The sequence below is a fragment of the Acanthisitta chloris genome, unplaced genomic scaffold (genome assembly GCF_000695815.1).
Source record: "Acanthisitta chloris isolate BGI_N310 unplaced genomic scaffold, ASM69581v1 scaffold35070, whole genome shotgun sequence".
Taxonomy (NCBI): Eukaryota; Metazoa; Chordata; class Aves; order Passeriformes; family Acanthisittidae; genus Acanthisitta; species Acanthisitta chloris.
In genome coordinates, this window is record NW_008651857.1 from 4,518 (window position 1) to 21,478 (window position 16,961).

The 16,961-nt window shown below is 44.0% G+C and overlaps 1 protein-coding gene across 1 annotated transcript in view; it reads left to right on the forward strand.

Moving 5' to 3' along the window:
- Window positions 1–2,237: 2,237 nt before the first annotated feature.
- Window positions 2,238–16,961, forward strand: part of ACBD6 (acyl-CoA binding domain containing 6) — a gene marked incomplete at its 5' end in the record, with an annotated part of 77,407 nt that continues 62,683 nt past the window's right edge. Inside the window, 2 exons of the mRNA XM_009074819.1 lie at window positions 2,238–2,302; window positions 2,749–2,845. Coding sequence (XP_009073067.1) covers window positions 2,238–2,302; window positions 2,749–2,845 — 162 coding nt within the window. The remainder of the gene's footprint in view (window positions 2,303–2,748; window positions 2,846–16,961) is intronic.

Consider the following 16,961-nt stretch of genomic DNA (forward strand, 5'->3'; position numbering starts at 1 on the left):
TAACACTTTAAATGAAAACATAGTGTAACTAATAAATATCTCTCAGCATGGGCATGCTCTCCTTAAAGCCTGATTAATGATTCCATCCTCAGCATAAAATCCCCACCCTGTTAAGGTGAAGAACTGTTAGTTGATTTAAGCACTTCACCTGCCTGAACACTTGAACATATTTCATAAAATATTTGCTGAATGCAGTTTGCGTTTGGTTGGCTAACAAAATCATAGAATCAACCTAGTTGGAAAAGACCTCCAAGATCATCGAGTCCAACCCTACCCTGGTTACTAGACCATGGCACTAAGTGCCACATCCAGTCTCATCTTGAAAACCTCCAGGGATGGTGAATCCACCACCTCCCTGGGCAGCACATTCCAATGCCTGAGCACTCTCTCCATAAAATATCTGTTCCTAATATCCAACCTAACCCTCCCCTGGCAGAGCTTGAGTCTGTGCCCTCTTGTCCTGCTGCTGGTTGCCTGGGAGAAGAGACCAACCCCCACCTGACTCCAGCCTCCTGTCAGGGAGTTGTAGAGGGTGAGAAGGTCTCCCCTGAGCCTCCTCTTCTCCAGGCTGAACACCCCCAGCTCCCTCAGCCTCTCCTCATGGCACTTGTGCTCAGTCCCTTCACCAGCCTCGTTGCTCTTCTCTGGACCTGCTCCAGCACCTCAATGTCCCTCCTGAGCTGAGGGGCCCAGAACTGAGCACAGGATTCAAGGTGTGGCCTCACCAGCACCGAGTCCAGGGGCAGAATCACCTCCCTGGTCCTGTTGATGACACTGTCCCTGCTCCAGGCCAGGATGCCGTTGGCCTTCTTGGCCACCTGAGCACACTGCAGCAGCCTTTGCCCATCCCCAGGATGTACCTGTGTTCCCTCCCCAGGGTCCCCATCTGTGCTGGGCTTTCTTGGCACTGGGATGTGCCCTGTGATATGGGAATTTGGTGTGATAACTGCTTCCCAGGGGCTGCTGCATTTGGAGCTGTGGTTCTGCTCTGGCTTCTGGTCTTTCATCCATCATTCCTGTGGGATATACAGCAATTTAGTTTAAAAATTTACAACCCCCCCCAAAAAAACCAAACTCCCAACCAAAAAAGCAAGAACAAACCCATGTTTTGTGTAAATTAATTCACTAGCACAATGATATTTTAATTTCAGTGAGATTCGTTTTGCCTGTGACACCTGTGTGCAAGGGGATTTATTTTCTATTAGAAAGGGGCACTGGTAACAGGCAGATCTGGTGAGTCCTAACCCACATTCCCTGGCTTTTCCAGGCAGGGACAGAGACATGTTCACTTATATATTCTCCTGAGCTGACTTCAAGAAAATATCTCTGCTACCCCAACCTCAGCCTGCTAATTGCTCTGTTCTTGAGGCAGTTGTCAGCACTGGCCACATGGCAGAAATGTGGTTGTGCTTTTGGAGCCTTTGGGCAGGTGTAGCCTCTGTCAGCCCCCTGTGGTCTCCGTTGTGGGTAACAGGGATGTGACTGCCAGTCTTCCGTGCAGCAAGAGGAAGGGCTTTCCATTTGTTCCATCAGTACACCCCACTATGGAAAACTGCCTGAATCCCACTGACACCAAGTCCATTTTACACTGATTATAACTTTTTTTTCCCCATATATCTATCCACAAGTGCTGGCTCATTCCCTTCCTTGTGTTTCTTATTTCCCCATACACATTCTGCTTTGCTTCTGCCAGACTGGTTCACCTCAGGCCTTGACTTGTCTCTTACTCAGTTCTTCCATGCAGTCAGGTGCCTCTGAGCAAATTCTGAAGCTGCCTGGCATTCCTCTGTGCTGAATGTGTCCCCTTGCCTTCCAGAGGACCTTCAGAATAATTAAGCTTTACACAGAAACAGGTGAATTTTAGCCTTAATGAATAATCATTTCTGTAGAAACCCTAATCAACAGATTTTTTCTTGATACTGTTGGAGGATGAGGCATTTGGCTGGGTAATAAACATAACATTAGTGAGAAATCACTTGCTGGTTATCCCTGTTGGGTAATGCATGCAAAAGAAATGAGCTGCATAACAAAATTGCTTCCCTGGCCTCACACAAAGAAAACCCAGGGATGCAGAGGTGCTAAAAGGAGGGTAAGGTGAGGTTGAGTTGTGTCAGTTGTTTCCCCCTAAAATCTTCTGGCCCAAGAACAAAATTACCCTGAAACCATCAGAGCTCAGGATTTTCCTTAAGCAAAGCCCCTTTGCTTTGTTCTAACAATAGGAAATTTCTTTTCTTTAGGTGAAATTTGGAGCCTGCAATACTCCCAAGCCAAGCTTCTTTGATTTTGAAGGAAAGCAGAAATGGTAAGAGGAAATCCTTGTAATTCCTAGCGATTTCTGGCTCTGCTTTTTGTTGCATCTTGTCTCATCTCTTGACAGGTGATGAACCTAGAGAATTTCAGCTTGGAGGTTCTGCCACTGAACTGGCTTGAAAATCCTTTGTTTAACAGGGAAATATTTGCTGCTGTGCCTGATGCAGGTGTGGAATACCAGACTCCTGTTTTTACCATGGTCATCCAGAATTAGCCTGCATACAACAAAAAAGTTGTGCAAATAGCTATAGCTTTGTGAACACAAACTGTTCCAGCCTGGGTCAGGATCCCCTGAAAGATCCTTTCACAGCTGCACTGACAGAGGCCGTGCTCTGAAAGGATTTGGATCAATCTGTTCACTGTGTTCCACTGATGATACTATAAAAACACGTTGTGCTGTCTCCAAGGGGCTCACTCATGTTCTGCTGTCTCTCCTAGGGAGGCCTGGAAAGCCCTGGGAGATACCAGCCCTCACCAAGCTATGCAGGAGTACATTGCTGTAGTGAAAAAACTCGACCCCAGTTGGAATCCACAGGTAGGAAAGGTGAAAATACTGTTCAGAAAACCAACCAGCGTTTGCCTTTGCAAAGCTGACAATGGCTCAGCTTCACACGGATTTTAATTGCTGCATGGCAAACTTCATTTTGAGCAGATTAAAGTCTAAATTCATTTTACAAACTCTCCCTTTGTTGAGACTGAACCATGAAGAACCATCTCTTTCATTCATAATGATCCTCATTACAGCGAGCGCATGCACAGGGTTGGTTTGGCCGTGGTGATCTAATTTATTTTGCTCTTATTGGTTCATGCTGTATTTAGCATGTAAAGATACTTTTTATCCTTTTCTCATCTTTCTCTTTTCAACTACTATTTAAATGTTGATCAATAGAAAGCAATCTCCATGAAAGTGACATGAACTGAATGATCAATTCTAAAAATGTTTCCTTTTTGTTTCGGTGCAGCAAATTACCAAATCTGATTATGATTAGGTACTCCAACATAACAAGTCCTGTGTCTGTGTGTTACAGGGAGACTGTACTGTCATTTTAATTAATCTGTCTTTCATCTACCAGGTTTTATTACTTGATTGAATCCTTAAGGATATCTCCTGTTTATAGACTGACTTTTATACCATTTTGAGAGAGGATTGCTCTTTAGAAAAAGTATTGCCTTTGGAAATAGAGTGCAGATATTTCACTAATAGCAAAGTGCTGAAGGCATGGTAATTTCTTTTCACAGTGGGAAATTGATTCTTTTTTGGTCCTGTGCTTTGGAAGTAAAATCTTGTGTGAGCACAAGCCTAGGAATCAAGAATTTGATTCTCAGTTGTCTTCTGATGCTGTTCTGGTGACTTAAGAGTAATTGTTTTTTTCTTCACTAGGTCATGTTTCATGCCACTGATACTGTTTTTGCAGCAAAGAAATGTTGTCATTTAGAGAAAAGCCTTTTTAATGCCTTTGGGGGAAATAGTTTTATATGCTGTGCTGTTAGCAATGTTCTGCAGGGTGCAGTCTGCAAAATCAGGCTGCTTGCTGTGTGAATTATTCTCCAATCTAAAATACTTAGAGAGAAAGAAAATAATTTGTAAAAATCCTTATGTAATCCTGCATGAAGACTGTCTAGTGAAACACAGGAATATCCATTAAAAATGGAAAAGATAAACCCAAAACACAACAAAAAAACACCCATTGCTTTCCTGAACCGATTTCTCAGCATGGTGCCAAGCTTAGCTTTGGATATTCTCTTCACTTATTGTCGCAGGTGTGAGCTTCAGGTTACAGAGCTGTCAGCTAGGGAAGTGGAAGAATATGTTAGTTTTTTACAAACCAAATGTTTTGAAGAAGCCACATGGCAAACAAAGAATGGTTGGCAGCACTGCTCCTCCCCTCTTCCCCTGAAGTGAGGAATGAACACGTGTGAATCTGCTTCTTCCCATTGCTGTCCTTGCATCAGCTTGTCCCGAGAACTCAGCAGAAGCTCTTGCACCAGTGTGTTTGCTCTTTCCTGCTCTGCTCCATGCTCTCTGTTTGAATAGTGGCTACAAATGTGGGCTGGGGGAAGGAAAGCAGTGCTGAGCTGGAACAGGAGTTTCAGGGCTGAGTTGTCAAAGAGGTTTAAAAAAGTGTGATTTTTTTTTTCTTCAGATGCTTTTGGTGCATCGTTTCAAGAGTTGTGCTTCTCTCACCCATGTAGCCATCCATATATTTCTTGGCTTTTTGAAGCCAATGTGGTTTGTCCTCTCTGTGGTGTGCATGAAGCTGTAACATTAAGAAAAACCTGTAGCTTGTTCTGGTTTGCTGTCCCTGCACTGCTGCACAGGTGCCATGTTTCTTGGCCTGACTCCTTTTCCTCTGCCTTGCCTATGGCTGAGCGAGAAACCTGTTAGGAGGTCTGAGAGAGCCTTCAATTTACATCGAAGGAATATGCTGAGGTGCAAAAAAGCCTAGCAGAGAAGGTCACTTTAGCAGAAAATGGAATTTAAAAGTTAGCACTAAAATACAGATGGAATTGCTTTCTTTTCTAGAAGTCACTTGTCCTTCCTGCTATGTCTTCTTTTTGATTCCACTTTTATAGGATAAAAATGCTGTAAGGAGTCCTCTCTGATGTGTCTCATGCTGCCCTGTGCTCCTGGCTTTTTCCCTTCCTTTCCCTCACCAAATCCACGTTCTGGAGCCACGAGAGGGAGCTCTGTTCTTTAAAATGATGGAGATGCGTGTGTCGGGGATGGAGATAAAATAGCTATTTTAGTCTTCAAGTTTCAAATTGGATTTATGGAAAAGATCTGTGGGTACATTACAAGGTGCTTCATCACTGTCATTGTGTCTCCTTTACATGCTCATCTGATGGGTTCCTTTGGATTTTTCTTACATTGAGTAGATTATGAATGACTACTCCTACTATCTGGTTGGAAGCAGTATAAAGTGCTGAGTACAAATCTGAAAAGTTCATCTTTCAGATCATTGTGAATCATAAATAGTAATTACAGTACAAAGGTGTTGAATTCCCTGTTGTGCATCCTCATGAATTTTGCTCTTGTAAACCTTTCTTAATACTTTCTTTTCAGCTGTTTATCTCATCCCTTAGAGTGTTCTTTTGTGTTTTCTTAAATCCTCCTGTCTCATTCACTGACAGTTTTGTGTCTGCTATTTTTTTCAGTCTCTTGTTTCATATATTTGCAAAAGATTTTAATGTCTTGATCTTGATTTAGTACTAAAGTACTAAATATGCAGAATTTAAAACTTAGAAACAGCTTATATTTTTTTATGGGTTCATTTCTTTCTACACCAGATTTGCTGTTGTTCTGCAGCTTTCAGGCTGTCAGTACTTTTGCTGATAAACAGAATGGAACTGAATGAAGTATTTCTTGTGCAGTCCAGATGGATTCACTTCTTCATTCCTTTTCCTTGATTCTTCATTGATTCATTCTTTCATATTTGCCTTGCATTTTCAGTGTTAGTCCATTTCCAGCATCAGACAGTAACTGCTGTATTTTAGCATCCTTGTTTTGGATTGGGAAAAGTACTGCAAAGTAAAAGGATGTTGGGGCACTCTGAATTTGTGTTCAGAAGCAATGAGAACACCACCAGCAGCCAAAATCTGACCTGCTGCTTCCTACTCCTGCGTGGAGTCTGGAGCACCTGCACTTTATTAGGAGACAGCTGGACATGGAGAGGCAGCAGCACAGCTGTTCTCTGCTCTCTGAAGCTGGTATGATATATTTGACAGTAGAGGCACATTTGTTGGCTCATCTCCATGGCTATTTCCAATGTGGTTTAGTTTTTTCTTCACCTTCCTCGTTGTCTGATAGTCCCACCTAACATTTTCTTTCAGAGCTTTGTCTAAAACCTGGAAAGAAATGATCAATACTGCATTTATTCAGCAATTTTATTTGCTGGGGAATCTTTAAAACAGCAGATAACCTAAAGGATATTGAGGTGAGATCCATTGTCTTTACATCCATGAAGCCACAGGAATGTCCTTGCTGTGTTTGACTTGATCCCAGAAGTCTAGAACTAGTATTCACAAGTGCCTTTCAGGATGCTTTGCAGTTAGGCCTTCCTGTGTTGGCATGGTCTTCTGTGTGCTGTCTCAGGGGTTCTTTGCTCCTTCTCTGAAGAGCAGCTGTCAGTAGGAGTCCACGGACTATACTTTTCCATGCTGTCTCCATTCTCCTCTTGATGCAGTCTTCCTTTGTCATCTTCTACCTTTGAGCACATCTTTTGTTTCTTGTTCCTTCTGTGAGTCATTCCTTTCAGTCTGAAGTTCCAGGCAGTGGAAAGGTAATTGCTTGGACCAGCTCAGCTCTATTTGCATATTTCAGAGACATCACCTGTCCTTCAAGTCTATTCACTCTCCCTCCAGAACAGAGTATAATTTATGAAGCCATTCTTGTGCATTCTCTACCCTTAAACAGAAATGTTTCATGCCATCAACACCTCCCACTGCTTTGGGTCCTTGGGAGAGGAATATGTGTCCTGACTGCTTCGCTTCTCATATGTTCACCTGTTGTCTTCCTGCTTTCCTGGCAGCAAATGACAATTTGGTTTCAGTGGCTTTTGCTGATGTGTGTGTGAGTTTGGTGATGACACTCACCTGCCCTTCCTGTCAGTCTGTCCCTCTCACGTGGTCCCCACTGCTGTGGTGCTGTCCTACAGCCTCAGCATTGGGCCTGGGGGTTTTGGGAGGTTCACTTTCACAAGTTGAGTGTCTTGCATCTTCATGCAATGACTTTGTTCTCGTGTCCAGAGAAGGGCAACAAAGCTGGTGAAGGGTGTGGAAATACAAGTCCTATGAGGAGATGCTAAGGGAGCTGGGGTTGTTTAGCCTAAAGAAGAGGAGGCTCAGGGGGGAGACCTTATCACTCTCTACAACTACCTGAAAGGAGGTTGGAGTCAGTTGGGGTCAGTCTCTTCTCCCATGCACCCAGTGACAGGAGGAGAGGACATAGTCTCAAGCTGGTGCCAGGGAAGGATTAAGTTTGACATTAGGAAGAATTTCTTCCCAGAATGGGTAATAAGACACTGGAATGTGCTGCCCAGGGAGGTTGTGGAGTCACCATCCCTGGAGGTGTTTGAGGACAGACTGGACGTGGCACTCAGTGCCATGGTCTGGTTGACATGGTGGTGTTAGGTCATGGGTTGGACTTGATCATCTCAGAGGTCTTTTCCAACCTGATTGATTCTGTGATGCTGTGATACATCACTGTCTCTGTGAGCAGTTAGTACTCAAGTTTTTGAGAAAGTCATAGTGGTTGTATTTCCATTCCCCTACACTCTGAAATTCTAATCTCTGTTGTGTATTTGATATCACAAATCCCCACTGGCTTTAAGCTTTGGATTTTCCAAACCTGAGACTGCCGTGGGAGTCTGTCTGGAGGTGAGAGCAGGCCAGCACCTCTTTTCTCAGCAGCATTGTACTCATCCCTTCAACCAAGTTCCTGTCACAAGGGCTGTGGGTGGAGGTGTGACCCGACACTGCAGTAGGGTGGTCAGAGCTCTTATTGATTGATTCTTGTAACGAGATGGTTGTATGGCACAGCTCAAACAATAAAAATAAATAATAAAAAAGGCATCCAGATTTGCTCATCAGTTTTAGCCTTCCATTTGCTGATTGCAATTTTGGCATCACTCGATTCTAAATATTTCCTTTTCCTATTTCTTATATTGAGCATTTACCAGTTCCAATCTCAACAGCTTGTCACTACCAACTTCAGTTAGTCCTTTCCCAAACACTCTGTGGGCTCTTCCTATTTGCTTTGACTGCTGGAGCTCACAGGAAGATGTAATGATTTTCTATTTATATCTTAAAATTTAAAATATTGCCATTTAACTTCTTTGACTTGACTTTACCGATAATGCACTTAGTGAGATTTCTGCTGTGTAGTGAGGAAAGTTGGATATTAGGAATCTGGAGAGCAGAGACTTCTGTCTCTAAGGCAGAGTTGGAAGAGAACTTGAGCTCAAAGAAAACAGACATTCACCAAACATCTTTAGCTCTTAAGGGCATGTGCTGATGTTGAAAGCTGCTTATGGGGTTTTTTCAGTACTGTTCTGTGCCTTGTTTGAGTAGGGGAGGATTTATTTCTCTGTACTCTGGCCCAAATAGTGAATGGGAGTAAAATCCCTCCATTGCTGTGTTGGTGTGGGAGCACCTGAGAGAAGACCCCTGGGGGGAAAAGAAACAAACTTCAGAGTGAAGAAAATAGCAAATGCGCTGTTGCTGCAGGCTTGGAGCAGTCCAGTAAGCTGGAAAACCTGCAGGAATCAAACAAATGGATTTGTCCAGTGGGTGTTTTTGCAGGAAGCACTGCAGGGGGCAATATTTGATAAGGTGGGTGGGCAGGTACCCTCTGCCAGGGCTGGGCTCCATCCCCCCTTCCTTCTGCTGGAATAACCTTTCTCGGTCAGGTTTTTAGTGCAACAAGCAAGTTGAAATCAAAATATGGAAAAGAGAATTTGCAATTCAGGGATACAGTGGAAAGCAGGAGAAATAACTCCCAGATTTGCATTGGAGCTGAGTGTTTAGTGTGTTTTTGGTAGGTTGCACCAGGTGTTAGTGAAATATTTTAACAACTGATGAGTAATTTGTATTTAAGGAGGATCTCCAGGAGAAGTTAAAATTTCTGTGGTGTGGGATCTCTAAAGGAACTTAAAATTTCTGTAGTGACTCAAACACAAACTGTGTATCCAATGACATTAAAACAAGCATTTAGAAATCCAATCCCGAGTTTTTCTTAGATTTGGCCTCATTGCTCAAGTCTCTCCTCTTCTGTCTGGAGCAAGAAGCTTTGCTGTTTTGCACTTTAAAGGTTTTATGTCTGGTCAAGTTCTGAGCATTAGATTAGTGGCTGGTAAATGATTCTGTAGTTTCAGGCTGATATTTGTGGATTTCTTGGTTAGTACCGCAGGCCAATGGAATTTCTTCTGGAAATTAAGAAATGCATCAGGAGAACTGTTGTCTGTAAACAAAATGAGTGCACCCATCATGTTTTCCTGTTTTGTCTGTCAGTCAAACAGATGTCTCCCTTGATAATCTGTCCCAGCAGCCACGTTTGTGGTTGGGAAAGAGCAGCAGAGTGGTGTGGGCAGGATTACAAGGGGGATGGGAAGAGCAGGAAAGGAATAGAGAGACCTCTTTGGGTCTCCCTCTGCCTGTCACCAGCAGCAATGTGCTCACCCACCTGCTTCGTCTGGGGAAGTATCTCCGTTTACGGCTTGTTACACTGCAAGGGCAAAACCTTTGAAAAATAGCAACTTTATTTCTTTTGTAGCATAAAAGCAGTTTAATTGCCTCGTGTAAAGTGGGCAGTAATCAAATTATGGCTGTGCTCCTTCAGGCTTGGTGTCCTGTGCTGTGCTAATGCAGCACAGTGGGAAGAGGAGCCACACAGCAGTGCTGACAGGGTCTTTGCTCTGCGCCTTTCCTTCTGGGTTTGTACAGATCCTTGTGTGGCTGTTCACCCTCAGGGAATTTCATGTTTGACTCTTTGGTTTTGCCCAGATGTTAATAATTGTACTTAAGAATAAAAGTTGTGGCAGAATGTAGAACAAACCATCACTCTGTACATACATATATCTGTTTTGAAAGCTCTTATTTCAATGGGTGACCACAGTGCAAGAAACAAACCATGGAGACAAATCATAAACTCTAATCAAGCTCTTCCCCTTTAAACAAAACCCACAAAAAACAAAGCCAACCAAACCATCAAGGCTGTATTTTTTTTACAAAATTCTTTTTTTTTTTCTTTTAGCAGAAAATGAAGGGCTAGAAATTAAGAGTAAAACCAGAAAACTGATCCACCCCAGGCTTCTGGCTTTGGGGCATGTGAGGCTGCAGTGTCCTCTGGGTTTAGGAAAGCTGGGGAGTTGTTTATTGTGAACCACACTGAGGTATGTAATAGTTTCTGAGAGTGTTTATGTCCTGAGAAGGGTTAGATCTTAACACACAGAGGGATTCTTCTGCCCTGCTGCCTTTTGCCTGCTGTGTGAGGGCCAATCTCTAGCATGCCAGTGGAGTTAGTGGAGTATGCAGCCTTGCTGTGGGAGGGAGTAATTTCCTGTGCCGTGCTAAGAAAACCTTGCAGATTGTGTACACCTTTTTCCTACATGGGAGACTACACCTTATTTTAGCCAAATTGGAAAAATGGCACTTTACTACCTGCATAAGTTAGGCCTTGAGTGCTTTGCTTTTGGAGCATGCTTTCAGATCCAATTGTTCTTGTTAGCAAGGTGTTTTCTTGTTCCTGTTGTATAAGAAACTAAAACACCACACTACATACATGAACTCAATTCCCCCATTCTTCTGCAATGAAGGTGAGTAGTGTTGCATCCTTTGCTCCTCTGTAACTTCTCATGAGGAAAGTCTGCTGGTGCTTTGAGTCCTTGATATGGGTCTGTCCTTAAACCTGTCCATAAGTGATTTGCTGCCATTCTGTCCCTGACTTTGCACATGTAACTCCAGCAAGTAACACCCATACCAGGCCTTGGGGTGCTGTGCTGGTGGGGCTGTCAGCCACGGTGGGCTGGGATTTTGCCTGTGAACAAGCTTGATAAATCATAGGGCTTTTTCTCTCCTGCAGCTACATTTTATTGTAGAGCACAAACCAAACTGCCAGATGCAGAGTGAGATTTGAGTAGTTTGGAGTCGTGGTTCTGGCAAGCTGTGCAGAAGGGAAAAAGTTAAAATGAACAAGTGTCTCGTAGTAGAAATATAAACAGCTGGGATATGTGTGAGCCTCCCACCCCCTGGGAGTCTGTGGATTGTTCTCTTTGATTTTACATCTCAGCAGAAATTTATGGTCTCAGCTCCTTTGATTTATGGCATTACAGCCCTCGATCAAGCAATTGATTGAAGTACAGCAGTGTCAAGCTGCAAGCCTGGATTTTACAGAGGTTGGAGTTCACGAAGCAAACCAGCAATGCAGTCGTGTATTGAAAGCTGCACTGGAAGCTGTGCAGAGGTTTCCCATGTTTCTATGTTCCTAAACTACTTCAGAGTAAAGAATTATCATGATGAGGGTTTTTTTTAAGCTGCCTGGTCTTGCTGAAAACATACTGTATGTTAAATATGCAATCTTACTTAGCCCTGCAAGGGCTAACTTTTGCTTGTAGAGATGTTCAAACGGATTCAAATTGAAGGAGGGGAAATATAGGCTAGATATTAGGAAAAAGTTTTTTCCTGTGAGGGTGGTGAGACACTGGCACAGGTTGCCTAGGGAGGCTGTGGCTGCCCCAACCCTGGCAGTGTTCACAGCCAGGTTGGATGAGCCTTGAGCAACCTGCTCTGGTGGGAGGTGTCCCTGCCCAGGGCGGGAATGATTGGGACTAGATAATCTCTAAGGTCCATTCCAACCCCTAAAATTCTATGGTTCTATATAAGTCCCTGTTTTCCAGCTCAATGTGCTGTGGGCAGCATAATTACATTTTCTCACAGCTACTTGAATATAACAGCAGTTGTTTTCAAGTATTGCAAGCAAGAAATTGGGGAGGGCTTGTCCTTCTTTTGGCTACCAAGGCAGTGATTTTGTTTAAATATTTAAGCAGAGCTGAAATATTTTTCCTTTTGAATATGTCAGTGAGTTAATTTTCATCAACTTGCACTAATTAAAAAAATATATATTGTACTATTTGGAATGTGTTCAGCAAAAAAAGAATAATTAGAGACGTAGCCCAGCCTTGCTGAGTGTGCTGCTGCAGCACAGTGATGTGTGTGGCATCCCAGTGTCACGATTCCTGGCTTACAGGTAGATGAAGACACTGCATGCTTGCCAGAAACACCACAGGCAACTGGAAAAAAGTGAAATAAATTTAAACCTATACATCAAACTACTGGCATTCAACAATGACAAGTGTAACAGAATGAGGCAAAGTACTTTGCTGTGTAACTCTCGGTGCAGCAGAGATTTAGTTGTTTTTTTCTTTCCCCATTAATCACTGTCCAAGAGTAACAGGTTTTGCTGTATGGCTGTAGTGCACAGGTAGCAATGCCACAGCACCTGGTTATGCTGTGATCCCACAGCTGTGGGGTTGGAAGCATGGGATGCAGCTGAGCTCTGGGATCTTAAAACTTCATTTGGTCTCCCAGCTGAGAACATCTCAGTATCAGGGAAGGACCACCAGATCAGGTGGAAGCTGCTGCTGATCCTCTGCTGAAGATTGTTGGTGGCTGAGTTGGCAGAATATGGTTAGATGCTGATACTCCCAGGGATAGCCCAAATTGGCTGAAATTGAGATGGCAAGTTTGAATTTATTAAAATGTTAGATCACAAGCTGAAATGACAGGTGCAACCCTCTGCCACTTGTGTCTTGAGGCGACAGTTTCTGGCAAGGCAGGGAGTAGGTTTTGAATGCCATGTGCCATTTGCATTTGTTGCAGGTTTTAGCAGCAGTGCTGCTGCACCTCAGCCACAAAAATGTGAATGACAAAAAGTATTGAAAAACTTGTTTTCATGAAGGAGCTGTGTGAGGCTGGAAGCAGGAAGGAGCAGCATTGTGACATGCGAAGTGACTCCAAGAGCAATCAAAACTTTCATGCTAGATTACTTAAACTCCTCTGCTAAAATAAATTGGAAAATGAATCTTTAGGCTAATAAGGGACCTTTGAGGTCCCTTCCAACCCAAACCATTCTGTGATGATTCTCTGATGATTCCTCCTGGCCAGGTCTCTTCCCAAGCAGCAGAGAGCCTCCCTGACATCCATGGACCCCAGTATTTTCCTGGGGTGCCCAGAAACATGGAATGGCCTGGGTTAGTGCACCCAAGTCCTGTCACTCTGGATAGCCAAGCGAAGTGGTCAGTGAGGGTGGGAGGAGCAGGGACTGTCTCCCCTGCTTGTGACATGCTGTGGGCATTCAGGAGGGGACTCCTTATTGTGGAACATGTAATACCTTGATTTTTAGTTGTGGAGCTGTAGACATTTACTTGATGATATTCAGGCACAGGAAGGGTCCATGTACCCTGCTGCTTCACATGGTGATGTAAAGGCTGGTTTAAGAGAGAGTGTGTTAATTAAATGTAGCATATGCTTTTGGTTAGGAGAAAATAGCTGTAATTGTTTGGTGTATAACATAAGCTATAGCATAATTAAGGGGTTTCTGTAGTGAAAATACAGCTTTTCCTGTTAGAAAAAGGTTTAATGGTTATGTTTAGTTTGCTCTTTACATGAAGTACCAAGGAGGTATTGAGTGTAATTACTGCAGATTAAGATTTTGTTTGGATGTTAGCTAACATGTTGGTTAATGTTTTGTAAATGCTGTTTGTCTCTTAGAGTGGAAAAAGAATTTTCCTTTACAAGAGCAGGTACTCTCTGCCACTTAGATACTTGGACACTATTGTACCCAGTTACTCCTGTTGTGAGAAAATACGGAACTCTTTATACGTCTCTAGAACATGCTGTAAGTATTTTGAGCTGAGTTAAGCAACACAGAGGCATGTAAAGGCTCAGGCACAGTGTCAATGCAGAGCACTAAAGCTGCCTCCAGATCCTGCTGCAACCCTCCAAATGAGCCTGCCAAGGGTTACACCAGAACTTCAGAAACCTTCTGTTCCTGCTGGGATGCTCTGATCCTTCCCTTGCCTGAGCATCTGGGGACAGGGACCAGTGAAGTGCTCTACATTCTGCCATGTCTCTGCCTGCAGAGCTCATAAATCCACCCTCTGCCTTCACGACCCAGAGCTGTTGGAGGAAACAAATGTCCATGGCACTGGTCAGGCAGCCTTGGAGCTGTTCCTTTTGCCAATGGGGACATTGGCCACGGCCACCGCTGCGGTGCTGTCTGGCCCAGTGTCACTCCAGCAAGTAGAGGATGAATATGTCAACAGGCAGGCAGGGAAAAGGAAAGGAGCCTGCTGCTGGTCTCGTTTGCCACTTCCATGTCTGGTTTTCCTTTTGGAAAAGAGCTCCACAAACCAAAAACTGCGGGAAGCCACTGCATTAGGGTTTTTGATTGAGCGTATTATTTCCTTCCATGCATATGCTAAAAGGTACACAGTGAGTCATGAAATCGCAGCTGCTAGCAAGCATAAAACTTGCTCAAAATTATGTTAAGCATTTTACATTTGTTTCCCTTCCCCTGACTGTCTTTACTGCTAATTTCCAACTGTGATTATGGTGCAGTTATTAATTAAGTCGTTATAGTTAAGTGAGTAATCTGCAAGGCTTTGCTCTAGATCACAGCACTGCTTAACTATGACATTAATTATAGTATGTTTGTTTTTATTTTTTGAATGTAATCTGGAAAATATTTTCCCCTGTCTTAGATTGTGTTTTTTAAGAGGAAATCCTGTGATGAGAATTAACAGAAAACTTTATTTCTTACGTGGCCATGAATGGAATATTAACTAAACTAACCCTGCAATATTTAAAACCAAAAAAAACCAAACCAATCTCCACGTTGTCCTGTGGATTGTGTTGCCATTTTTTCCTAGGGCAGTTTGCTCAAATGCCACAGATCCTCAGTGGTCTCTTGAAAAAACTCCAGGTGCTGAGTCATGTGCACGCTCCGGCTGAGCTGCTGCTGGGAGCCAAGAAGGATTGTTGAGAGAGGAATATTAAGACGGTCTGTTTATGATGTCCATTAATACGGCTGGTGCACGGGGACAGCAGCCTTGCCTGGCAGGTGGCTTTGCAGCAGTGTGAGAGGGACACTGCCCTCAGCCAGGGAGCATTGCACCTCATTTGGGTGTAACTGGCCTCCAGTAGTCATTGCAGAGTGATGACAAAACCCTGAGCTCATATTTTAGTCAGGAAGGGAGGATTTGATGAATTGAAACAATGCCTAATTTTATAGGTGGTTAAAAACCTGCTTCCTTCAGCAGCATCACCTCGGAAGGGTTAACATTTACCTTCCCTCCCGCTGCAGGTAGTGTGAAGTTCAGCCCAGCTGTAAATTCAGAAGGATACAGCTGGAAAATACCTTTGGAAGAGAACATTGTTTGTCCTCATTTCATGCCTCATTAGCCGCGCTGCAGGAGGACCCTCCCGCATTGTTACAGGGTCAGGAGCCTCCCGCAGTGTTGGGGGACAAGGGACATCTCCTCCCCATCCAAGGGCTCTCAGCTTCGGACCACCTGCGTTTGGGGTGGAGAGCATCCTCCTCCCCTCGGCTCTCCTGGCACTGGCCTTAACTAGCAAAGGAAAAGACGGCAGCAATTATGGCACACAGAATTAACGAGCTTCTAATCTCCAGCCTTGTGTGTAATTGCTGCTGTCAAATACAATTAGTGTCTGCCCAAGTTCCCTTCCCAGGGGGATGGCCAGGCCGTGGCACAGAGGGAGAGGAGGGGGTGAGTGTCTGAAACTTTAGGAGAGTTTACATTTTCTTGCTGCCTCCCTAATAATCCTCACACCTCAAATCAGAGAAATGTTAATCCAGAGAGGATTAGCATTAAGGGGACATGGTGGTCAGCAGAGCAGGCCTTGAAGTCTGCTGTTGGGTTAACTCTGAAATGTCTTCTGTACAATTTCTCACCCGAGACTATACCAGTTGAATTACAACTCAATCAGAACACTTCAGGGATTTACTGGTACCTTCCTGTGAGCCTGACGGGGTTCCAGGACATCACCTGTCCTGTCATAACAACACACGGGAGTGGCTACACCTCCCAGGTGTATTTTGGGGAGCTGGGATCAGGGCCATGTTTTCTCCTGTACCTGCCAAACAGTTCTCTGTGAGCATCCAGCATTGCAGCTCAGTGGCTCTGGACTCTCCAAAGCCCTGCAGCACCTTGTGAGGCCAAGGCAGGTTTTGGTTGTTGCTTTGCTGGCTGCAGAAGGCTGCCATGTACCTGCTGTGCAGAGCAGATCACTGCTCTGCTGCTGTGTGTGCACCTTGCTGCAGACAGGTGTGGAGCAAGGTAACGTGTCCCTATCCCCAGCACTGGGCTGTGCAGGAGAGCCAGGGAGCGTGTCAGGCAGACACCTGTGCTGGAGGAACAGGTGAGCTGGAGGAAGGTGAATTATGCAGAACAAATGCAGATTGGAATCTGCACTATGTATTTGCTGCTGCGGAAGCGCTTGGGAAGTTTTGAATGTAGTAATTTTGCTGGGAGTATTTCTTGTCTGCATCCCATGGAGCCGGATACAGCTGCTCTTCTGACTCAAGCTGCAGCTGCCTTGGAGGAACAGAAAAATAATACCAGAAGTAGTACAAACTTCTTCCATGCAGTGTCGTAGCTTGTGTACAAGATCCTAATGCATCCCTCTCATTTGTCTCACTTTTCTCTTTCCAAGATCCTTGATTATGGAGGACTCAAGTCTTGACCATTTTAAGGCATTAGCCAGGCTAACTCATCACTGTTTTGATGAGATGAACCTTTTTTTTTTTTTTGCTGATGGCTTTGTCTTTTTTCTTAAATATGTATTTATATGAAGCTGTTTTAAAGGTTCTAGTGTGGAGAAAAGCCAGAGTGAGATGTGAGGGAATTGGTGGGATGGGAGGTGTGCTGTGCAATACAGCCACGTGCCTTGTAAAACAGCTGTTGCTGTGTGCTGGGTGTCTTGGCATGCAAAACCAACCAGGCAGAGTTCTCCTTTTGCTCTGCATAAAACTGGGATGCCCTGCATTTAACCCATGCCTGGGATCTAGCTCTTCTGTTACCTCCAGGTTATGGTATTTCATTTTTTTTTTAAGCTTTACTGAAACTTACGCTATT